At 43.8% G+C, this 25,189-nt stretch overlaps 1 protein-coding gene across 5 annotated transcripts in view; it reads left to right on the plus strand.

Moving 5' to 3' along the window:
- PCCB (propionyl-CoA carboxylase subunit beta) overlaps positions 1-6,141 on the plus strand; it is an 840,377-nt gene extending 834,236 nt beyond the window's left edge. For all 5 annotated transcript variants that reach the window (XM_030215921.1, XM_030215922.1, XM_030215920.1 and 2 more), the window contains one exon: positions 5,210-6,141. In XM_030215921.1, the coding sequence (XP_030071781.1) occupies positions 5,210-5,331 (122 nt within the window). In that variant the 3' untranslated portion in view covers positions 5,332-6,141. The remainder of the gene's footprint in view (positions 1-5,209) is intronic.
- The last annotated feature ends 19,048 nt before the right edge of the window (positions 6,142-25,189 follow it).

Genomic DNA, 25,189 nt, shown 5'->3' on the forward strand with positions numbered 1-25,189 from the left:
TGTGTCTGATCATGCAATGATATGGGTGACCTTGAAATGGGAAGCTGAACCAAAAGGACCTTACTATTGGAGGTTCCCAAGAGCTTTATATTATGATTCCCAATTTCACACATTTCTGAAAGATTGATGGAGGGAGTATGGGGAATTTAATAGAGAAAGCTATGAATTAGACCCAATACTTTTTTGGGAGGCAGCTAAAGCCGTACTGAGAGGGCACATAATATCATATTCCACCCACAAAAAGAGAATGAGAGAAGCCGAGATGGTACGATTAGAGAAAAGGGTGCGAATGCTTCGACAACTGTATGGTAGAACGCAATCCAATGCCCATAAGAAACTATTGCTGCTGGCACAGGTAGAACTCAATCAATTGATTCACTCCCACACACAAAAGTCTTTGGTGTATTATAAGTATCAGCTGTACCAACATGCTAACAAACAAGGAAAACTTTTAGCGAGATTGGTTTGCCAGGTGGGGGGGAGGAGATGGGTGACACAAATACAGGATGAGAAAGGCACTAGATTTCATACTAATGAGGATATTAATAGAGTATTTGAAGCCTTTTACACCCGCTTGTATTCTCAACCAGAGGATGAGGGACTGGAGGCGACATCATATTTAGGGGGACAGGTACTCCCACAGCTCAAAAGTCACCAACAAGACATTTTAAATGCGGCCATAACGGAAGAGGAAGTTCAATGGTGTACACGGGATAGCCCACTCTACAAATCACCAGGAGTGGATGGATTCACCTCAGAGGTGTATAAAATTTTAATCGATGATATTGGGACATGTGTAACAAAGGTCTTTAACAAATATGTAGAAAGAGGTGAACTCACAAATTCGCTGAAAACGGCGCAAATAATTGTTCTGTTGAAGCCGGGAAGAGACCCAACTCAAACAGAAACTTATCGACCTATTTCTTTAATAGCTTATGAAGCTAAACTGTTTGCTAAGATTCTGTCAAATAGATTACCGTATTTTTTGGACTATAAGACGCACCTAGGTTTTAGAGGAGGGAAATAGGAAAAAAAATTTTTCCTTTTTCCCTCCTCTAAAACCTAGGTGCTCCGGTGCGTCTTGTCCGAGTTTTGGATCGCCGTCTCCTACTTACGCGATGCCATATTCTCTGGTGGTCTAGTGACGTCGGGGCAGGAAAGAGCCCCCTCTTTCCTGCCCATCGCGCTGCTCTCCGTGCTCCTGACTGCTTCCTGACGGTCTCGGCGAGATTCAAAATGGCCGCCGAGAGAATATCGCCGAGACCGTCAGGAAGCAGTCAGGAGCACGGAGAGCAGCGCGATGGGCAGGAAAGAGGGGGCTGTTTCCTGCCCCGACGTCACTAGACCACCAGGGAACATGGCATCGCGTAAGTAGGGGACGGCGATCCAAAACTCGCTACCTTCGGACTATAAGACGCACCCCCCATTTTCCTCCCAAATTTGGGGGGAAAAAAAGTGCGTCTTATAGTCCGAAAAATACGGTAGCTAGATTTTTGCCCCACTTGGTGTTAGATCCACAGGTGGGGTTTGTGCGAGACCGCTCAGTAGCAAAAAATTTGAGAAAAATTTTGTTAGCATTGGAACACATAACACTGAGTAGAGACCCATCCATACTGATCAGCTTCGATGCACATAAAGCATTCGACCGAGTGCGATGGGACTTTGTTTGAGGTATTGGGGGCATATGGGATCAATGGGTTTTTTGGGGAGGCCATTAAAACATTGTATAATGGCCCCATGGCGGAGGTGATGATAAATGGACTGACATCCAGACGATTTGAGGTAGCCAGAGGCACTAGACAGGGGTGCCCTTTGTCTCCACTCCTGTTTGTGCTGGTGATAGACCCTCTAATTCGGGATATTTTGGAATCACCAGAGATACAGGGGGTACATATAGGCCCCGAGCATTTTAAGATATCCGCCTTTGCGGATGATTTATTAGTCATTCTCACACAGCCTAATATATCCTTACCAGGGGTCCTAGAGACTTTTAAAGAATTCGGTGACTTCTCAGGTTTTGGACTTAATCTGGACAAATCTGAGATCCAATTGATAAATATGACAGAAACAGAGTGGTCTCAGCTAGAATGCCCACTAAAGCGCGCAAACAATTCATTCACCTACTTAGGGATACAACTGCTGGGGGATCCCTCCAAACTCTACCGGATGAACATAGCTAAATTATTTGAGTTTACAAAACGCCTCTTAGACAGATGGTCTAACTTACCACTATCCTTGTTGGGCCGCATTTCCTTATTCAATATGATCCTCTTCCCGAAGTGGCTGTATTGCTTTCAGGTCTTACCACTATTTCTTTTAAAAAAAGATCTCTCACTATGTAGTAGGGATTCCCAAACAGTTCCTTATTACGGATGTGCCCAATAAAATAGATCAATTGTATGAGGTGCCTACTGAGGAAGCGATATCAATATCGCTCCTTCACAAAAGGCTCTTACAAAGTGAGGTACACAAAACTATGAGCCATCTCCTACTGAAATGGTCAGCAGACCTTTGGAGGGTGGTGACATCACACATGTTGCTGAGTAGTATACGACAGATTCCTAGACGAATAGACAGCGCAGAATTAAGAGAATGCCAAGGAAGGGTGATTTTTAGGGCCTATACGTCTAAATTACGGCTTTTCAAAATGGGAGGGGTGGGAGAGCCAACATGTGGGAGATGTGGAAGAGCTCCATTTACATATTACCATGCTTTGTGGGAGTGCCGGGAGATCCAACAGTTCTGGACTAAAATATTTGGGTTTTTAGGATATTTGGAGCATAAACGCATTTCACTGAAACCGGAACACGCCCTATTAGGGATGGACGCCATGTTGGGGGCTGGTGCTGTCCACCATAATTTGTTGGTATACAAGGCCTGCTTAGTTGGTAAAAAATGCATACTGGTCAATTGGGTTAAACAGGAGCCTCCTACATACTGGCAATGGCGTAACAGATTTCACGCCTTATTGTTAATGGAAGTCCGAGCTGTCGCTTTGAGATTCAAAAGACAAAAAGAACTATATCTTACTTGGAAAAATTATATACATGCCCTTGCGCCTCGTGCCCGTAGCTATATTGTTAACCGGTTGGGGGACCCTCGCATTCCTACATGACAAACTCTGTAACATAAAAGGTGGCCTTACATCCCTGTGACTAAGGAAACTGATGCCTCAGGGGGGAGGGGGGAAAGGGGGGGGAGGAAAGAAGTACAATAAAGCTAAAGTGGATGAGGAGGGTTGGGGGGAGGGGAGAAGGGGGGTATTTCAATCCATATTGAGAATAAACATCCAGCGCACTGTGGATTTTGTTAAGGGCTGCGATAGGGTGTTATAATGCGCTGGGAATTAGTTGATGATGTTTTTGATAACTTTACTATCAGTTTACATACATAACATAGATGGATAGGGACAAAAAGGAGGTTCTCCTGTTAAAGTTTAAAAATTGATGGCGATTTTTGTTTATATTAAAAGATAACTTGTTGTATTAGGTAGAAGTTTACCTGTACATATTATTTACAATGTTGGCTTTGTGTATTTGGAACTGTCATCAATAAAAATTGTTTAAATAGTAAAGCACACTGTACGAGGGCAATGTCCTCTTCGTGGCCTGAAACGGGTGTCTTTTCTTTTCAAGAGATCTGTCATGCGGCTACCTGGGCTTCTCAGCTCTCTTTTGTGCGGCATGACAGGCTGGATGTGGCAGCGCGGCAGGATGTGCATTTTGGAGCGCAAGTGCTTGCTCGCGGAGTTGCCTGTTCCCACCCTACTTAGGGAGTACTTTGGTACATCCCATCAGTTAATGGATTCATCTGCTGTTGATGACAAGGAAGGGAAAATTAGGTTCTTACCTTGATAATTTTCTTTCCTTTAGTCACAGCAGATGAATCCATGATCCCTCCCTGTCTGACTTTAGTTTTTGTACAGATGTTGCATACAGACATTGTGCCTCATCAGGAGTACTTGAAGACAAGCTATCAGAGTTACTACATGCTGTTTTTATTGCAGGAGGTTGATAACATCCCTCCTTTGTTTGGTTATTGTTCCGGTTCAGGGGCGTTTGTTCTTTATGAGGAAAGTTTATGTTATTTTGCCTTTCTTATTCACTCTGCTTTGGAAATTTCATATACTGAAGGCAGGGGGGGCTGGGTGGCCAGGAACACCATGTGCTTTCAGTAGGCGGATACAACCCATCAGTTAATGGATTCATCTGCTGTGACTAAAGGAAATAAAATTATCACGGTAAGAACCTAATTTTCTCTTTTACTTTAGGGATGGGTGGTGGAGGTCTGGAGCTGAGAGAGTACCTGGGGTGACAGTGTTTTTTCAGGGTTCAGATGTGAGTTTTTTGCTGTTGAAAGGAGTAATTTAGTTGGGATTTTTCTGTTAAAAATAAGAGATCCAAAGCCCTAGACATAATCCATATCCTGCAATTTCTTTAAATGATTTTGTGGGAGGCTTACCTTTTTCAAGAGATTAATTGGGAAATGGCCTTGAATGCAGTTCTGCCACTTCTTTTCAGGGGTGTTCTTTGCCAGGCAGCTGCAGGGAGGAGGAGTGTGAGCCTGGAGCAGAGCACAGAACAGTTACACTGTTCCCTCATCTAGCCCCTCTGCTGTTGCTCCTTCCCCTGGCTCCACAATTTCATTTTCTTGTTGTCTACAAATTAAACTCTGCCTTTTCCCATATGAAGCCAATTATTTGTAGGCTAATGCCATAGGTTTGTTTGGGTGGGGGACAAATAAGTTGTGAGTTTTTCTAGAAAGGAGGGAAGGGCATTTGTGGGAGAAATGGGCAGGGACCTGTGAGTAGATTAAGTGTGTGGCTGTGGTTATCTTTAGAGACAGGGAGAGGTGGGGGAAACAATGGTCTGGATATCTGATAATCTGGTGGACGGTAGTACAACCCTACCTACTGGGGCACAGTAACCACAAATGCCCTTCCCTCCTTTCTGGATAAACTTACAACTTATTTGCCCTCCACCCAAATAAACCTATGGCATTGGCTTCATATGAGAAAACAGAGCTTAATTTGTAGAAGGGCAGTAGTATCTGATCTTGCTATCTTAATCAAATAGGACAATTGCAAAAATTACTATATTGAATATGGGGCAAATGAGAGAAAGATAAATCTACTGTGTAAAGATATAAAATAGAGGAATAGTCTATTAACCTGAAGATATTTTTTTTTCTGGGGGGGTGGGGTGAATAGGATTTATTGATGACATCATTCAACCTTCTACTACGCGTTTGCGAATTTGTCGTGACCTGGATATGCTGGCAAGCAAAAAGCAGATCAACCCCTCGAAGAAGCATGCTAATATCCCTTTGTAGTTCCCCATCCTCCCCAAGCCCTCTGCTCCCACTAGAGGCACACTAGCATCCTGTGTAACCAGAAGATGCATTCTAGGAGGACACCCCCCCAATCATACACTTCGAAGAGCATACTGATGAGCTCTTCTTCCCTCATGGAAACTAGTCAGTATCCTGTATAATGCCACCCTCTCCCTCACATGAAACACAAGTAGAAAAACATCCCTCTGCTGTGGATCACAATGAAATCATATGAGTGGGGTAAGTGGCATGTCAAAATGGGGGGTGGGGGCTGATAAGGTACAAACCACATACATTGGAAAGGAAATTAATACCGGGGACCTACTAATTTGATACACTGGTCTGGCTAGTAGCACTTGCTATCTGGATAAGTGCTGCTGACTGGTGCCATCCACTGATTTTCAGTGGCACTATCAAAGAGAAGGTTAGGAAGATGGAATAGGCACAAGGAGTAAGGGCTTGGGGAACAGAGAAAGTACAAGAGAGAGAGAAACTATCAGGATAGTGCCAGGGTGGAGTAAGAACTGAGTTTTTCAATACATTTAATATTCACAATATACAATGATAGTTTGCAAATAATTTTTGCTTCACAGTTAAATGAAAGTTGTCATCACCCACAGTGGTGAACATGAGTTAGGATAATTTGATTCTCTTGTTACCCTTCTCACCTTTGGAAGTTTTCATGTAGGCTGAGTACCAGAAATGTGCTGCACAGCCCTCAGTTCCATAGGTGGGTGCATTTATGACTGCTTGAATGTGTTTTAAGGAAATGTGGTATGGGTATTAATAAATATTTAAAGTTTAAATTTCTTTCTTTCTCTTTTCTGCCTTTCTGTCTGTGTTTGTTAGGAATAAGTGAATCAGTCTGATTGTGTTTGTTTCTAAAGTTCAAACAATAAAAATATTCTACTAGGAACAATTCTCAACCTGCGTGTCTTGCTGTTCTACCCCAGTTTTGTCTCCTTTCAGGACACTGCCGTCTCTACTGGGCCATTGGAGTGTCCTGTATGATCCCCCATCAGCCTTTGCAGGACAAGTGCATAACCTGTAGGAAATCTTGCTTCCACATCAGCCGTGGCTGTTCATTCCTTCTTTTGGCAGGTGAGCGTACTCAAATCATTCAGGCAGGCCCTACTCTAAAACTGATCTCAATCATCACAAGGTCAGCATCAGAGCTGGACCTACCATTACATGCACGTGCAGTTTTAGAGTAGGGCCTGCCTGCATGTTTTGAGTATGCTTACGTTCAAAGAGAAGGAAAAAGGTTGAGAACTACTGTACTAGAGAAAACTTTCACCCAGAAAGGTTAGGAAGTGTCTTATTATCTAGGAGATTAAGACACTATAGAGTCATGTTACATTCTAGATCCATACATCATGAAAAAAACATCAGTGATCCATTTTAGGAATATGATAGGTGCTAAGTTCCATACAGAGGAGATGGCCAAAAGAGCAGCTTGGTGCCAAGAAGGTCTTTGAAAAGGTCCTTTATTAACAACAGCTCACATAACATACAAAAGAAGAGTACATTTCCACTCAAGGGACTCAAAATGGGTCATGTTTCAGCTATACTGCTTGCATCAAGATTCCAGAATAAATCTAAACCAGAAAAAGCTAAATTAAAAACTACGTACCCTGTTTCCCTGAAAATAAGACATCCCCTGAAAATAAGACCTAGTAGAGGTTTTGCTGAATTGCTAAATATAAGGCCTCCCCCGAAAGTAAGACCTAGCAAAGTTTTTGTTTGGCCCCGATGGGACATGGACACAGAAACCTTAATTTTTTTCGCTGCAACCCAAAGACAAAGTAACGTAAAAGAAATGCAAGAAACAAGACTGAGGTGGAAAATCTATCGTCCAGCGGACTCCTACCATCCTCCTTCACGCTTTTGTGAAGATCAACTACCGGTAAGTGAGCCCGGAAAGAAAAGAAACATCCCCCTTGCAGAAATAATAAAAGAAAAGAAATTGAGTAACCGAGCCCTTTCGGTGCTGCTCTATCGCCCAAGGGCTAAGTCAGACTAGAAGGATGGGAAGTGTTGCGAATGTACAGGAGGAGCGCATAAAGCACCACCAACGGGGAATGGAGCTACCATAGAATTTTTTTTTAAACATTTGTAATACGGTAGGGATGATCCTGCACCCTAAGCCCTCTCACAACCTCCCGAGACCCCCAGCCAGAGCAGCCCGGCCCCACATTCCATTACCTTCCCTAGTGCATACCCCTCCTCCATTCCCGGCCAGGGCAGCTCTGCTCCGCTCGAGTCCTGCGGTCACTGTGGGCAGATAGGCGAGCCACGGCCTACTCCTGCAGGATACCGCCCCCCACTTCAATACTGTTCCCGACCGCCACAGTCCCCCTACTACTCCCAAATAAGACATCCCCTGAAAATAAGACCTAGCACATCTTTGGGAGCAAAAATTAATATAAGACACTGTCTTATTTTCGGGGAAACACGGTAGATATCAAGCAAAAATGAGAAACAGGCTGACAGGCTTTAACAAACATACACAGCGTATTTAAAAGAAACAGATTAGAAACTAATCTTCATGATTAAAATAGTTTATGAATACATAAGAAACACATAAAAACTAGAATAAATAATATAAAAAATAGAATAATACATAAGAAAAAAATATATATATATACATATGATTTAAAAAGTTGAAAACTGACATACCCATATGAGCACATATTGAATATAAAGTATGGAACCTATATGAAAAAACAAAAATGAACAATGACTAAAGCAAAATCAAGCCAAGATGTAAAATATATAGGCGCACAATGTGTAAAACAAAATTTCATAAGGGCTCCTTTTACAAAGACACACTGATTGCAAATAAGCCCAGAATTTCTAGCACGGCTTTGTAAAAGGAGCACAAATAGTATAAGTGCACGTGTTTAGAAACATTTTATGAAAAAAACGCTAAATGCGTAAGCACATAAAAAATAAGAATATATTCTTTAAAAATATATTAAGTCCACTATACTGAGAATGAGAATATGATGCCAAAAGTATAATAAAAAAAAGTGATACCAATTATGTAATAAACTGCGCACTCACAAAGATTTGTATAAAATATATACAAGTGTATGTGAAAGCGTGACTCAAAATGGCAGTGTTGTACAGTAAAAGACAATGGTGATACACAAATGTAGTGCTATAATGCTTACAAAATAAAGATAATCCAAAAAGTTATTCTATGTGGACATGAAAATGGAATGGGGAGAGGGGCGCTAGGTGAACTGAACAACAATATATTTAAAACTGAAAAAGTTTTTCAAAAAAAGTCTGAAATAACTTGGGGCCCCTTTTACCAAGCTGTGGTAAAAGGGGCCTTGCAGTGGTGTCAGCACAAGGATTTGCCGCACCCCAAGGCTCCCTTTTTCTGCAGCAGTAAAAGGATTTTTTTGAAACAGAAATGGCTGTGCGGTAAGTTAAGCAGATGCCGCACTGCCATTTCCTGGGGGAGCCCTTACAACCTCCTATTTAGGAGTCAGTAAGGGCTCCCACTCTAATCTGGCAGTAACCAGACTGAGCAGGGTGCTGCCCATTTACAAACAAAGGAAAAAAGTGGGTGATGGGCCACGAGTTCCAGAGTCTGGAGAGTTAATTTTGAGTTTAAAAAGTGTTTATTGAAAAAAGACTCAACACAACTCTGGGTTTCAGGCAACAGGCCTGCTTCAGGAGTCTAAAAACAAACATACATATATAGATAAAAAAAATCATATATAAATAAATTATTAAAAACAATCATAACATACATAAGTGAAAAGTTAAAAACAATTATAATGTACATATGTCAAAATAACTAGTAGAACATCAATTAGGCAATTATTTAAAAGATTAATCTATATGAAGATGAAAATATATATCTATATATACAGTATATATTAGGAATATGCCAAATCCACACAGGTAAAATACGATAGAGATTGTGCAGAGAACTCCAGGGAAACTTACTAACCTGTCTTCAAGAGAGAATGGATAAACATCAAAGTTCCAAATCTGAAGAACTTCCGATATTTGAGCAAGCAGAGTGGTCTAAAAAAATATATTTAACATCTTATTGAATGCAATCTGTATATTTGCATGTGTGTATGTTGTTTGAACAAAGAAGAAGATGCAGATACAAAAATACAATGTGAACATTGGTATAAAACTTTAAATTACATAACACACTGTATGAAATAACCATATGTGCCTCTTAAATCTGAAGTGGAATAAGATATAATTTATTAGGATTTATTTACCGCCTTTTTGAAGGAATTCATTCAAGGAGGTGTACAGTAAGAGTAGATCAAACATGAGCAGGAGGCAATTAGAGCAGTAAAAATATTTGAACAACAATACAAAGTATGGCATGGTATACTACTTGCAATGACAACACAATATGTACTAGAACATTATAATTGGTAGTGATGGGTAAGGCAAAGTTGTAACATATAGATGAGTAAGAAAGTAGGAAGAACTAGAAAGTAAGGTGATTGATTTGAAGAAAGTTGCACATGAGGTCAGAGAGATGGTTAAATATTATCTCAGCTAGGGTAGGAGTGGATAAACATGTCCCGCTGCAGTATGTGCAGCCTGAGTCAATTAATGGATACCTAAGTAAATATATAGAAGAGAATAATACAGTATGTATGTGTGCTTCTGTGAATATTGAGATGGTTTTTATATAGTGAGTGTACTGTAAGTGGAGGAAGTGTCTGAAATAATGATGCAAAGTAAAATTATGCCTTACCTGATAATTTTCTTTCCTTTAGTCACAGCAGATGAATCCAGAAACCAATGGGTTGTGTCCACCTACCAGCAGGTGGAGATAGAGAACCAAACTCAAGGGAGCTATACCAGCCGGCCAGCCCCTAAGCTTTTTAGTATATGTCCCATCACAAAGCTGTAGAAAATATAACTTTATAACAATCAAAATTGCCAACTTCCTCACAAAAATGAACCATAAACGAGCACTTTGCAGCGCAAACTGCCACTTAACAGGTTAAGTGGCGCAGGGCCGAAGCGACAGGCAGAGATCCGGAATCTCAATGCGTGGTTGAGACGATGGTGCAGAGATGAGGGTTTTGGATTTGTCAGGAACTGGACAGCATTCTGGGGAAGGGAGAGCCTATTCTGATCTGATGGGCTTCACCTTAACCAGGGTGGGACCAGGCTGCTGGCGTCAACATTTAAAAAAGAACTAGAACACCTTTTAAACTAGAAACGGGGAGAAGGCCGACTTGCTCAAAAGCGCATGGTTCAGGATAAGGTAGCTTTTGAGGATATCACCCAAACAGGGAAGGAAAAGTTCCTTATAGTTAAGGACGTCAAAGAGACTGTAGTGGATCAGATGGCCTTCAGTAAAAATAATAACAACCAGGCAGAAGATAGCGTATTAATAATGCCATGTATTAAACATGATATAAAGGAGTCACGTGATGCTAGGCAGCGGGTAGGACGCCGCAGGATAGAGCTCCGAGGCCCCTGTAGTAAAATCTACCCCTGACAGCACGAGAAGTGATTTTTGAAACCCAAATACAGCATAAACAGGTTTGGAACAGTGGAGCGGTCAAAACAGAGACAATCAATTATAAGCACGATGGCCTCCAAAGCGCAGAGGAAAGAAGGCACACGAGGGCGAGCAGGGGACAGCAAGATGGTGGACACCGGCCCCTCGGCAGAAACTGTGAGCTCTGTCTGGGCAGTGGAAATTGCAGCGGAGGTCTCGCAGTTGCTGGAGAGCTCTGTAGATTTAAAGTTACAAAAGATTGCGGAGAAACTGGACACAATGGATGGCAAACTGGAGGGGTTACGCACCGATATGGTGGGATTTCAGCAAAGACTGTCTGAGGTTGAAGATCGTTGCACACAGCAGGCAGGCCAGAACGAGGAATGGCGGAAGAAGTTTATGCAGATGGAACAGAAATTAGAGGATTTAGAGAACAGGGCGAGGAGGAATAATCTTCGGCTGGTTGGACTCCCTGAGTCCCTGAGAGAGGTCGATCTAAGAGAATTCCTAGAATCCTGGCTGCCTAAAATATTGCAGCTGAAATCCCTGGAACAAACTTTGAAAATAGAGCGGGCACATCGCCTAGGTCAGCAGCGGCAAGAAGCTGGGCGCCCGAGGGTTGTAATATGTAAAATTCTTAATTACACCCATAAGCAGGAAATACTACGTGCCTGGAGACAGATTGGCAAAGTGATATATGAAACGCATAATATTTTATGTTTCCAGGACTTCTCTGCAGCAGTGGCGCTGCAGCGAAAACAGTATGGGGAAGCAAGCTCGGAGTTGTTCAAGAAGAGAGCTCGATTTGCTTTACTATATCCAGCAAGGCTACGGGTGCAGCAGGATGGTAAGCCCAGATTTTTCAATTCACCGACCGAAGCTCTGCAGTATGCTAAACAGCTGACTGGCAGTTCAGAGGCTGAAGCGGGAGAGAGGGCACACAGACCGAGCTGAAGCTGCGAAGAATGAGAGCAACTAGTTTGGAGCGGATCGAGAAGCACAGGAATGCAAGAGGAATTCATTTGAATGTTAAAAGGACAGGGCAAGAAGCTGGCCCTTCGCTATAAGAGTATGTAGCATGGGAACATTCATCTGTTACTGAGGGGAGGGGGCCTGATGTTGAAACTGTAAGCACATGCATATTGTTGACTGTTGGGGCAGGCATGTGTAAGTTTATGGTTGGTTTATAGAGATAGCATAGCAACGATGTTTTGTAGTAGTTCTAAGGAGATGGGGTTTCTACTAAGTTCAGCCCATAGTTGTGCTGTGAGGGAGGGGGTGGGGCAGAGCCATGACTAGTTCTCTAGAGAGAACACAGAGAGGAGGTTTAGGGGGAGGGGTCAGAGAGGGAAGGGGGAGGGGTTGAGAGGAGGGGGGATGTTGGGTTTGGTTTGTTGTTTTGTTTTTTCTTGGTTGTTGCTCTTCTTCCTAATCTTCAGGAAAATCATTTGGTGGCAGAAACAAGTACGGTGGGGATCGGGGAGGGCACCCAAGGGCTGGGGGGTGCACTCTCAAGATTGTATAGATAGAAGTTGGATTTGCAGTGTAATAGATGGGATTGGTGGGGCTCTTTAAATTAATATCTTGGAATGTGGGGGGGGGGTCTCATCGCCCATAAAGCGGAAAAAAATTTTGCAGGCATTGAACCGGCATAAAGCGGACATCGCATTCTTGCAGGAGACGCACTTGACTGCCATGGAGCATGATAAATTTCACCAAGGTTGGGTGGGAGGAGTGGTGGGTTCCCCAGCTTGTAACAAAAAGGCAGGGGTAGTAATACTTTTTCGTAAGGGATTGCAGCCGTCCATTAAATTGATCAAGAGGAGTACAGAGGGCAGATACGTATTAGTAGAGGTGGAGTTGGGGGGACTTACCTATATTCTCTGCAATGTCTACGCGCCTAATGTATATGATAAAAAATTTTACAGGGAGCTTTTCGCATTGTTGTCCTCATACCAAGGGGGTAATATTATTTTAGGAGGTGACTTCAATACAGTGTTTGATCCATTGGTGGATAAGAGCAGTGGGTTGGGACAGGGGCAACGACACTATGAGAGAGGTCTGCCTTTTTTGTGTTCCACCTTGGACTTGGTGGATGTTTGGAGAGTCTTGCATCCTACAAGTAGGGATTATACCCATCTATCAAGGGCACATTCTTCCATGTCCCGTATTGATTACCTCTTTCTCTCTAAGGCTTTATTCTCAAAGGTGGTAGAGGCAGAAATCGGACCTTGTGAGATCTCAGATCACTCTCTCCTATGGGTGATGTTGGAAAGAGTAGGGGGGGGTAGGAAAGGGAGGAGGTTGGCGATTTCCACTGGAGCTCTATAGTGACACGAAGTTTCAGGAATTCTTGGGAGGAAAATGGAGAGAATTTGCGGATCATAATAAGGCACATGAGGAACAGGCTAGTTTATACTGGGAGACTGCAAAGACAGTGATGAGAGGAGAGATCATTGCCTACAAGGCGTGGGTTAAGAAAAGACGGGCTATAGAGATCATCTGTTTGGAGCGGGAGGTAAGATTCAGAGGATAAAGTTTGGAGGGGACCCAACGGGAGAGCAGAAGCTAGCTTATCTGGCATCCCAGAGAGAATTAAATGAATTGCTGCATGAGAGAGTACAGAAATCACAACAATACTATAAACATCAGCTTTTCATGTATGGAAATAAGGCAGGGACTTTGCTGGGGCGTTTAATCCGAGGAAAGAAAGGGCCGTCTGGAATTCTGCAGGTGAAAGGGCAGGGGGGCACCATGCTGAGGTCTCCGCAGGAAATAGTGGCAGGGTTTCAGAGGTTCTACGCAGAGTTATATCAGGAACAGACGGAGTTGATGTCGGATAGCATGTTATTTCTGGACAATATGGAAATCCCGAGGATCTCCCCGGCTCAGGCAAAGTTTCTGAATGCGCCCATTGTAGAAGGTGAATTAATGTTGGCGTTGCAGCAGAGTGACATGCACAAGGCGCCAGGCCCTGATGGATATGGAACAGCGTTTTATAAGATGTTACGGGAGCAGGTGACACCTCCTTTGTTGAAACTGTTTAACTCCTTGGCCAGGTCAGAACCGGCGCTTGATGCCTTTAATACAGCGAAAATAATTGTACTAGCAAAGCCAGGGAAAAACCCAGAGGAGATGGGGTCTTATAGACCAATCTCCCTGTTGAACTGCGACACCAAATTGTATGCGAAAATTCTGGCAAATAGACTGGCAAGGGTGCTCCCAGATATCATAGCATCGCCACAGGTGGTTTCGTGAGGGGGCGTTCAGTGGTAAGTAATGTGAGGGCTCTCATAGCTTCGTTGGAAAGGGTGGGGGAGCAGAAAACGCCTTCTCTGCTGGTCAGTTTTGACGCAGAGAAGGCATTTGATCGAGTTGCATGGCGGTTTATGTTTGCGGTTTTGCAGAAGATAGGTGTTGAGGGGTTTTTCAGAGATGCAGTGGGGGCCCTTTATTTGAATCCGCAGGCCTACATGTGGATCAATGGAGAAAGGTCCCAAGTATTTCCGATAAGGCGGGGCACGCGCCAGGGGTGTCCTTTATCCCCGTTGTTGTTCGTCCTTACGTTGGACCCCTTGATTAGAGAGATAGAGTCTCACCCTGAAGTGAAGCCGTTCAAGGTTTCGGCTTTTGCGGACGACATATTGGTACACCTTACTGATCCCAAGAGATCCCTGGGGGCTCTAATGGAATTATTCCAAGAATATGGGGACTACACTGGTTTTAAAATAAATGTCTCTAAATCCCTAGCTCTTACGGCCTCAGATACAGTGAAACGTGAATGGGGGGAATTCTTTCCCTTAAAATGGGCACAGCAACATTTTACCTATTTGGGGGTGCAGGTGACTCTGCAGACTGCAGATTTTTATCATTTAAATCTTACCAGGTTGTTGGAAAACATGCGAGAGCGGTTGAGAAAGTGGGCAGTATTGCCGCTTACGCTTCATGGGCGGGTACAACTGTTCCGAATGGTGGAGTTCCCCAGATGGCTGTATACGCTTCAGGTGTTGCCATTACGTTTACGTAGTGCAGACATGCGGCAATTTTATAAACATCTGCGAATTTTCATTTGGGGGGGAAAGAAGCCTAAGCTCCCCATGGGCTTATTGTTAGGATCTTGGAGAGTGGGAGGTATGGAGGGGAGGAAGTGACGTCAGCGGAGCGAATGGCTGCTTAAACGCTGAGCTCCAGCACACCCGCGACTAGAAAGCACTCTCTCTCTTCCCCACGGCGGCGAATTAATAGCCAACTGAGTTATGAGAGATACCCTGGTTGCGGCAAAGGAAAAATTCGGGATGCAGGCGAACGGAGGAGCTGTGAATCTCACGCAATTCGCGTTTGAAGGCAGTGCGACGCAGAAAAAAAAGATGGCGGATCAGCATGCACTGACCTCGTGCACACAAGACTCGGCGCCAGAGTTATTCACCTCTCAAGAACAAACAGACAGGTTGGGAGAAATCCTGCCCGAGTTACGGGACTGGCTGCAGGAAATAAGATCTGATCTGAAGGTGGTTCGGGAGGAACTCACGAACCTGGGGGCCAGCTTGCGAAGAGAAATCGCGGAGATTGGCCAAAGAGTGGAAGAAGTAGAAACGCGAATGGAAGACCACACGGAGGCTTTGACAGCAGTTGAATTACAAGTCTCTGATATTAGCTTGGGGCAACAACAAATCAATGATAAGCTTGAGGACTTAGAAAACAGGAGCAGGCGCTGCAACCTCCGTTTTCGAGGCCTACCAGAGACTCCTGCCTACCGCGAAGCTGAGATTGTGGTACAAAAAGTGGCTAGTGCTCTACTATTGATGGATGGAACTGAGGTGAGCCCAGATGACATCAAGCTGGAAAGGGCACACAGGGCACTGGGCCCGGCAAGACAGAACATGCCCAAAGATATCATCGTGTGCTTTCGAGAATACGGGATGAAGGAGAAAGTGTTACAAGCAGCTCGCAAAAGCACAGATTTTAAATGGGACGCACACCGCATAGAGGTATACCAAGATCTGGCAGCGGCGACATTAAAGCGGAGAGCTGAACTGAAGCCGGTCACGGCGAAGCTACGGGAGATGGGCATACGCTATAAATGGAGACATCCCTTTGCACTGGTATTCTACAAAGAAGGCAAAATGCAGCAGATCCGAACGAGGGCAGAGGCACAGCAATTTTTTCCAGAGGGGCTGGCCGAGATCCCACCGAGTGCAGGAGGAAAAAGAGGACACTCGGGAGGGAGGGCTACCCAGCCAAAATGGCAGCGAGCAGGGCGCAACAGGCTGCAGAGACAACAATCAGCAAACCGTCTGACTTGAGCTTCTCGGGGCTGAAGCGAGTAGACTCGGCGGTTGGAGAAGACAGCCCCCGTGGCGTGCTGAGGGGACTGAAAAGATGACTGAGTGGTATAAAAAGAGGGGTATTATAGAATTGCATGGGAAGAGGATTGGGGTGCTTAAAGTTTCAATCTCACATGTATATAGTTGAAGTTATGTGTTAATGCTAGGAAAGAATGACAATAGGGTGTGGGGGAGCCACTTCCTTCACGGGTAGCACCTAGCAAACTAAGAGAAGAAGGGTGCTTAAAATGTATGAAGAGGAAAAGGTGGGGGGGGGGGGGGGGAGGGAAGAAGGGGGGGGGGGGGGGGGGGAGGAGCAGACAGATATGATATAATCAAAATATGGGGGATCTCGTTGAGATGGCAAAAGGGAGCCTGGTTGTACGAACAATATGAAAGCAAATGTCATGGCTATTAACTGTGTAACGTTGAATGTGAGAGGGCTTAACTCCCCGCAGAAACGCAGCCAGATGTTTAGAGAAATGTTACGTTTGAAGGCAGATGTTAGGTTCCTCCAGGAGACGCACTTGAAGCGCGGGCATGAAAGATTGGTCAAACATAAACGATATCCCTTAATATACTATGCATCTAACATTGCAGGGACCAAAAGTAAAGGGGTCTTAATAGCGCTTTCCAGTGCGTGCCCATGGAATGTGAACGAAGTGATACGGGATCCCGGGGGGAGGTATTTGATTCTAGTGACCTCAGTGCTAAATGTGCAGTACACACTGATAAATGTTTACGCTCCCAATGAAGACCAAGGGGGGTTCATAAAAGAACTAGAGGGAGTGATTCGGAAGAGAGCTAAAGGCCTTCTCTTGATTGGAGGCGACTTTAATGTCACCTTAAATCCGAGCGTAGATAACTCGGGGGGGGACAGCAGGATATGCCCAAAAGGATAGAGAGGCGATGAGTGAATGGATGGCCCGAGAGGGCCTTATGGATATCTGGAGGGAGATCCATGGGACTGAAAGGGACTATACATATTTCTCCCCTAAGCATAAAACGTACTCACGCATAGATTACTGGTTGGGGGAGGAAGCCTTTCGAGGCAGAATTTGTAAGACCAGGATCGAGCCTTGCTCCTGGTCAGATCACTGCTCGGTCAGTTTAGAGCTTAGCCTTATAAGAGAGAAGAGGGGTCGCAGGAATTGGCGTATGAATGAAGCACTTTTGTTGGATCCTCAGCATGCACGTACAGTGGAGAAATGTATTGAGGAATACATTATGTTGAATGACAATGGAGAGACACGTCTGGTGAGTGTATGGGAAGGTATGAAAGCGGTTGTACGGGGTCATATCATTGCGCTGCAGTCTCATATAGATAAGGAAAGGAAACAGGGAGAGGCCACAATGCGGCAGCAATTAGACGACTTGGTAAAGGCACATAAGGCAGACCCCGCGGATAATGCGCGAGAGGGGCAGATACAACAACTACGTAGACAACTTAATGAGACCCAGTTAGCTGAAATAGCAATTCAGTTACAAGCAGCGCAACAGGAACACTTTGAATTCGGGAATAAAGCTAGCAGGTTATTGGCCCGTAAACTGCAAAAGCGAACACAACGTAACTCTATAGCTGCTATAAAGTCTGAAGGTGGAGAGTTGTACACCTCCACAGGGGCTATACAACACGCTTTTTGGGAATATTATGGCCAGCTCTATGAGAGGGAGCAAACAGCAAATAGGGAAGAGCAGGAAGAGTATATAAAGGACTTGGGCATACAGGGGATCTCAGAGAGGGACCGGGAGGACATCTCAGCGCTAATAACAGTAGAGGAAGTGGAAGAGGCGATAGCGGGGATGCCTACACATAAGGCTCCAGGCACAGATGGCTTCCCAATCAGATTTTATAAGATGTTTAAGAAATGGCTTGCCCCCCTGCTAGTAAGGGCGATTAGGTCCTTCGACGAGGAGCACTCACTGCCATACTCTTGGAGAGTGGCAGAGGTAGTATTGATCTTGAAGCCAGGGAAGGACCCGCAGCAGTGCGCGTCATACCGACCCATATCTCTGTTAAATAATGACTATAAAATCTTTACTAAAATTCTGGCCAATCGACTGAGGGGGATAATGCCTCGCTTGATCCATCAAGATCAAACAGGGTTTATTGAGGGACGTCAAGGCAGTGACAATATAAGAACCCTGCTACATGTGATCCAACAGATTGAGGAAGAAGGGAGCCCAACGCTGCTGCTCTCGATAGACGCGGAGAAGGCCTTTGACCGTGTGGACTGGGCCTTCCTGCAGTCTTTGATAGAGAGGCTGGGCATGGGTGAGAGATTCGATAAGTGGATAAAGCTTATATATGACAAACCTTTAGCCCTACTAAAAATCAATGAGGGGTTATCCGAGCCGGTCCAACTACATAGAGGCACGAGGCAGGGGTGTGCTCTGTCTCCCTTACTGTTTGCATTGTCGATAGAGCCACTGGCCAGGAAAATTAGAGAACATGCTGACATTAGAGGGGTGGCTCGGGGCTCCCGCGAGCATAAGATAATGCTCTTCGCTGACGATATCTTACTGACTATATCGGACCCGGTGTTATCATTGCAGAGGGTGATGGAGATATTTGCGCAATATGGGAGGATGTCAGGATTCAAGATCAATATGACAAAATCTGAGATTCTAAACCTGTCAGTAGACCAAGATGTTATGCGAGAGATAAAGCAGCGTTACCCATTTGTTTGGGCACAAAACTCTATTAAATATTTGGGAGTGCAGATAACAGCAAAAATAGACCAGCTATATCAGGCAAACTACCCCCAAAAAAGTAAAGAACTATTTTTGGAACTAGATAGATGGGAAGCTATGACAGTATCATGGTCGGGTCGAATTAATGCAATAAAAATGATTATACTACCCAAGTTATTATATATGTTTACGGCCCTACCGGTGCCTATTCCGCGTTCCTTTTTCCAGCAACTACATAGAAAAGTGTTTGCCTACATCTGGAAAAAGAAACCACCGAGAATCCGTAGGAGAGCAATGCACCACCCCCCAGCATTGGGGGGGATGGGCGTCCCTGATTTCTTTTTATACTATCAAGCTGCTCAACTAAAAATTTTGGCTGAATGGCAGCCCAGTAATAATAAGAAATGGCTTCATTGGGAAAGGGCATGGATGGGCACTAAGTATTTAGGCAATGTGTTATGGGGACCGAGACAACAGATTTTAACAGCTCTTCGCAGGGTGCCGGGGGGACTAGCTCATCTGCTTAACACGTGGCTACAAATTAGAAATAGAGTGTTTCCTGAAAGGCAATATTTCTTGCAAACGGCTATAAGTGAAGCCCCTGGTTTTTCTCTAGGGGCGGAGGAAAAAACCTATCAAATGTGGGCCCGCAAAGGGTTATATAGGTTGGGTCAATTGTGGGAAGAGAATGCGGTGAAAGATTTTGAGATAGTGAGGGAAGAATATGATTTATCCGCCAGGGACCTGGTGTATTACCACTGTGTGAGGGACTACATCCAGAAGAAATCAAGGGATGAGCTGGAACTGGCGGAGACGGGCTTAGAGCGGGCGCTAAGAGAAGGAGGAGGGAAGGGATGTATAACTAGACTCTATAAGGCTCTTTTGCTTATGTACTCCCCGATTGACTTTTACACAGACAGATGGGAGAACACGATACAAAAGAACTTTTCTATAAGTTGGTGGGCCAATAGCTTTAGGTTCCTGTTGCGCACATCAATCACTCAGCCGGTGGCAGAAAGTGGATACAAGATATTGTTCTGGTGGTATTATACGCCATTACGCCTCCACAAGATCTATCCGAAGGTATCCAAAAGCTGCTGGCGTGAATGTGGGGGACAGGGATCCTTTTTACACATCTGGTGGGAATGTCCCAAGGTACGCACCTTTTGGGAACAAATTATAAAGATAGTCAATGAGTTGGGTACAGGGGGCTATACACGCCAGATAGAGTACTGCCTGCTACACGCCCGTCCAAAAAAAACCAGAGTGCAAGAGCATAAGCTTGTAGTCCAGATATTTGCTGCGGCCAAAATGCAGCTGGCAAGGGCCTGGAAAACACGGGAAACTCCACCCTTGCAAAGAGTGGGATATAAAGTCGAGTATATATACCAAATGGCAAAACTGACTGCGATGAGGAAAGGTTTGCTAGGGGTGTTTCAGAAAATATGGGGCCCTTACGAGGAGAAACGAGAAAAAATCTGGCTCCGGGGGGGAGGGGATTGAAATGAGGGGGAGGAGGGAGGGGAGGGAAGGATGAGACAAATGTGAAGAAGGAATTATATAATGTTGGTAAGATAGGATACATGATGTTTTTCAGTAGTAATATATTCCTTGTGTGACTGTATGAGCAGTGATGTCTCCATATTGGTGTAAAATTTACATAAAATCTTTAATAAAATATGTTAAAAAAAAAGAGAGTGGGAGGTATGGGGGTCCCGGATATTAAGCGCTATAATCAAGCGTGTCTATTGCGGCACTTAGGGGATTGGTTATTAGATGGGCAGGACTACACGAACAGGAAATTAGAAAAGGAAAATGAAAATTGGTGCAAGAGAATAGGGCAAGTCGTGTTGGCAGCTGAGGTCTCATAGCTAACGTACTATGTTGTATAACCATTTATAGATGGGGGTTTGAGCTGGGAGACCTCTATGTTTGATGTTTGCTGATATATGTTTTTGATGTAGTGTATTTTTATTGATACAGTTTGTTCATGGCTACACTTGTGTATTTCTCTTGCCAATAAAGACTGTTAACAAAAAAAACAAAAAAAAGAAAAGGATTTTTCCATCCTATCATCTGTATTTTTTGTTACATGGTCCAAAGCGAATGGTGCCAGCTACATTTAAGGACAGTTTATTGTTAGGGCCCTTGAGGGCGGTCTGGAGTGATCTCACTGGATATTGGGCTTGTCGTCGGAGGTTACAGATCTTTTGCCATTGCAGGGGAACCCATTATTTTCACCTAGCTCAGAGAATCCAGTATTTCGTAGCTGGGCCTCATTGGGAATCACACGGTTGGAACACGTGTTGGGGTTGAGGGGAGGATTACTGAGTTTAGGTGCTTTGGGAGTGGGGATAGATCTTAGACACGAATTTGCTTACCAACAATTGGCACATTATGTTAGGACCCTCAATCAAGATCAGTTGAATAGTGGACATGGGAGGAAGTTTAGAGAGTTCTTTAAGGCAGTGCCAGGGGACCGACTCACTATTTCGGGTATATATAGGATTCTATGGGAGGTAGGGCCTGACAAAGATGTGAGGGCAGTCGAGGCGCATTGGGCGCGAGATCTGCAGAGATCCAACTTGGAAGTAGATTACAGGAAATTAGTGTCCCGTATTCCGGCGGTATCAGTCAATGCTAATCTTAGAGAATGCCAATATAGAATTTTGTACAGAGCTTATATGTCTAAAGTGCAGGTATTTAAGATGGGGGGGGGGGGGGGGTGTCAGACCCTCTTTGCTCCAAGTGCAGGCGGAAGGAGGGGACATTCTTTCATTGTCTCTGGGACTGTCCTTTAATACAAGCCTACTGGAAGAAGATTTTTAAGTATTTAGAAGGGTTGTTGAAATCTAGGATTCCTCTTTCTTCATCAGGGATCTTATTGGACAAATTTGAACTATTTGGTTTCCAAAAGAGAGGCAATAGCCAATTCATACGTAAAGCTTGCACTTTGGGGAAGAAGTTGATCATGAATAGGTGGTTGAGTGCGGATCCCCCTGATTTTTGGTACTGGAGAAATCAGCTACATGATCTTTTGCTGCATGAGCGGCGGGCGGTGGGACCCTACCCGAAGACAAGAGTGGGATTTTTGAGAATCTGGCGACCTTATATACAATCTTTGTCTGTTCGGGCGCGTAGTTTAGTATTAAATGGTATGTGAGGGGGGGGGAGAGGGAGCGGATTAGGAGGAAGAGGTTGGTTTTTTTTTTCTTTTCTTTTCCCTTTTCTTTTCTCCTTTGGGAAGGGGGGGGGGGGGTTGGATAGAAGTAAGGGGAGGGGGGGAGAGGGAGTTTTAGATGGTGGGATAGGATACCTGGTTAGGAAATTCAGTTCTTGGTTCCCAGACTTATATGGGTGGGCTCGATATTCTAAGAATCAGTAGTAATATCAACATTGTATAATATGAGATTCTAATTGAAATTAATATTTTAGGTAATCATTTTACAAAATATGCATCCATGTGGGCTCTGGAGATACCGATTTGAGAGAGGGGGAGGAGAGAATCCTACAAGGCATTGATGAAACACGCTCCTGATTACTCACATGAGAAGGCTAAGTTGTTAAACTAATTGCTTGTAGAATTTTAGAAGCTATGTTAGTCGAGTCATGTTGTTAATAGGATTTCTTTATCTCCTCATTTAATAATACAAATGTAAGTCTATTGGTTATGGCACAATGACGGGAGGGGAGGGAGGGAGAAAATGATAAAATATTGATGATACAGTTCTGGATATGTATATAAGTATGCTGTCTTATTTCAAATGTCATATTTCATGGTTAAATTATATAATCTTGAATCATCAATAAAAAAAACTGTTGAAAATAAACATGATATAAAACTGAGCAACAAGCGTGCATTGAAATGTCTATACACAAATGCAAGGAGCCTGAGACATAAAATGGGAGAGCTGGAATACATTGCACACAATGAAAAATTGGATATTATAGGAATCTCTACAAATTATATCGTAGTGATAAGGTTGATAGGATTGGAGGAGGGGTAGCACTATATATTAATGAGAACCTTGACTCTGATAGGCTGCAAATATTGCAGGATACAAAACCACTATTAGAATCTTTGTGGGTCAAAATTTCACATGAAAAGGGAAAATAATGGTGACAGGAGTGTACTACCATCCGCCTGGCCAGGACAAGCAGACGGACGCAGCAATGTCAAAGGAATTTAGGGAAGCAAATAAAATGGGCAATGTAATAATAATGGGTGATTTCAATTATCCGGATATAGACTGGGTTAATGTAACATCGGTACACGCCAGGGAGGTAAAATTTCTTGATGAAATCAAGGACAGCTTCATGGAACAGAGCTGGTTCAGGAGCCGACAAGAGAAGGAAAAATACTGGACTTAGTCCTTAGTGGAGCTCATGATCTAGTGCAGGGGATAACAGTGATCATAATATGATCAGTTTTGATATTGGCATTGAAGTAAGCGAAGTTAGGAAATCAAATACACTAGCGTTTAACTTTAGAAAAGGTGATTACAATAAAATGAGAAAAACTGAAAAAAAGACTGAAAGGAGCAGCTCACAGGGTAAAAAACTTGCATCAGGCGTGGATGCTGTTCAAAAACACCATGCTAGAGGTACAGGAGAAATATATTCCGCGGATTAGAAAAAGAGGAAAAAAGACCAAACGTCAGCCGGCGTGGCTAAACAGTAAGGTAAAGGAAGCCATTGGAGCCAAAAAAAACAATCCTTCAGAAAGTGGGGAAGAGAACCAACTGGAAATAACAAGATAAAACATAAGGAATGCCAAGCCAAATGTAAAGCGGAGATAAGGAGGGCAAAAAAGTACTTTGAAAAAAAGCGTTAGAAGCGAAAATACATAGCAAAATTTTTTTTAAATACATTAAAAGTAGGAAACCAGCCAAAGAATCGGTTGGGCCGCTGGACGAAAATGGTGTTAAAGGGGCAATCAGAGAAGACAAAGCCGTAGTGGAGAAATTAAATGAATTCTTTGCTTCGGTCTTCACCGAGGAGGATTTGGGTGGGACACCAGTGCCAGAAAGGGTATTTGAAGCGGGCGAGTCAGAGAAACTAAATGAATTCTCTGTAAACTTGGAGGATGTAATGGGTCAGTTCTACAAACTGAAGAGTAGTAAATCACCAGGACCGGATGGTATTCATCCCAGAGTATTAATAGAACTGAAAAATGAACTTGTAGAGCTACTGTTAGTAATATGCAATCTATCCCTAAAATCAGGTGTGGTACCGGAAGACTAGAGGGTAGCCAATGTTACGCCGATTTTTTTAAAAGGTTCCAGAGGAGATCTGGGAAATTATAGACCGGTGAGTCTGACGTCAGTACCGGGCAAAATGGTAGAGGCTATTATTAAGAATAAAATTACAGAGCACATACAAAACATGGGCTGATGAGACCAAGTCAACACGGATTTAGTGAAGGGAAGTCTTGCCTCACCAATCTACTGCATTTTTTTGAGGGGGTGAACAAACATGTGGACAATGGGGAGCCGGTGGATATTGTGTATCTGGATTTTCAAAAGGCATTTGACAAAGTGCCTCATGAAAGACTCTTGAGGAAACTGGAGAGTCATGGGATCAGAGGTAGGGTTTACTATGGATTAAGAACTGGTTGATAGATGGGAAGCAGAGAGTAGGATTGAATGGTTAGTATTCTCAATGGAGAAGGGTAGTTAGTGGGGTCCCGCAGGAGTCTGTGCTGGGACCGCTGCTTTTTAACATATTTATAAATGACCTAGAGATGAGAGTAACTAGTCAGGTAATTAAATTTGCAGATGACACTAAATTATTCAGGATCGTCAAGTCACAGGAAGAGTGTGAAAGATTACAGGAGGACCTCGCGAGACTGGGGGATTGGGCGTCCAAGTAGCAGATGAAGTTCAATGTTGACGTTTAAAACTTCTGCTCAGTGTGCTGCGGCGGCTAAGAAAGCGCACAGAATGTTGGGTATTATTAGGAAAGGGATGGAAAACAAACACAAGGATGTTATAATGCCGTTGTATTGCTCCATGGTGCGACCGCACCTCGAATATTGTGTCCAATTCTGGTTGCCGCATCTCAAAAAAGTTATAAAGGAATTGGAGAAGGTGCAGAGAAGGGCGGCAAAAATGATAAAAGGGTTGGAACGACTTCCCTATGAGGAAAGGCTAAGAAGGTTAGGGCTCTTCAGCTTGGAGGGGTGAGGGCTGAGGGGTGATATGATAGAAGTCTAAAGATAATGAGCGGAGTAGAGCGGATAGATGTGAAGCGTTTGTTTACACTTTCAAACAACAATAGAACCAGGGGACATAAGATGAAGCTAGAATATGGTAGATTTAAAACAAACAGGAGA

Source organism: Microcaecilia unicolor, chromosome 10, assembly GCF_901765095.1.
Source record: "Microcaecilia unicolor chromosome 10, aMicUni1.1, whole genome shotgun sequence".
Lineage (NCBI taxonomy): Eukaryota > Metazoa > Chordata > Amphibia > Gymnophiona > Siphonopidae > Microcaecilia > Microcaecilia unicolor.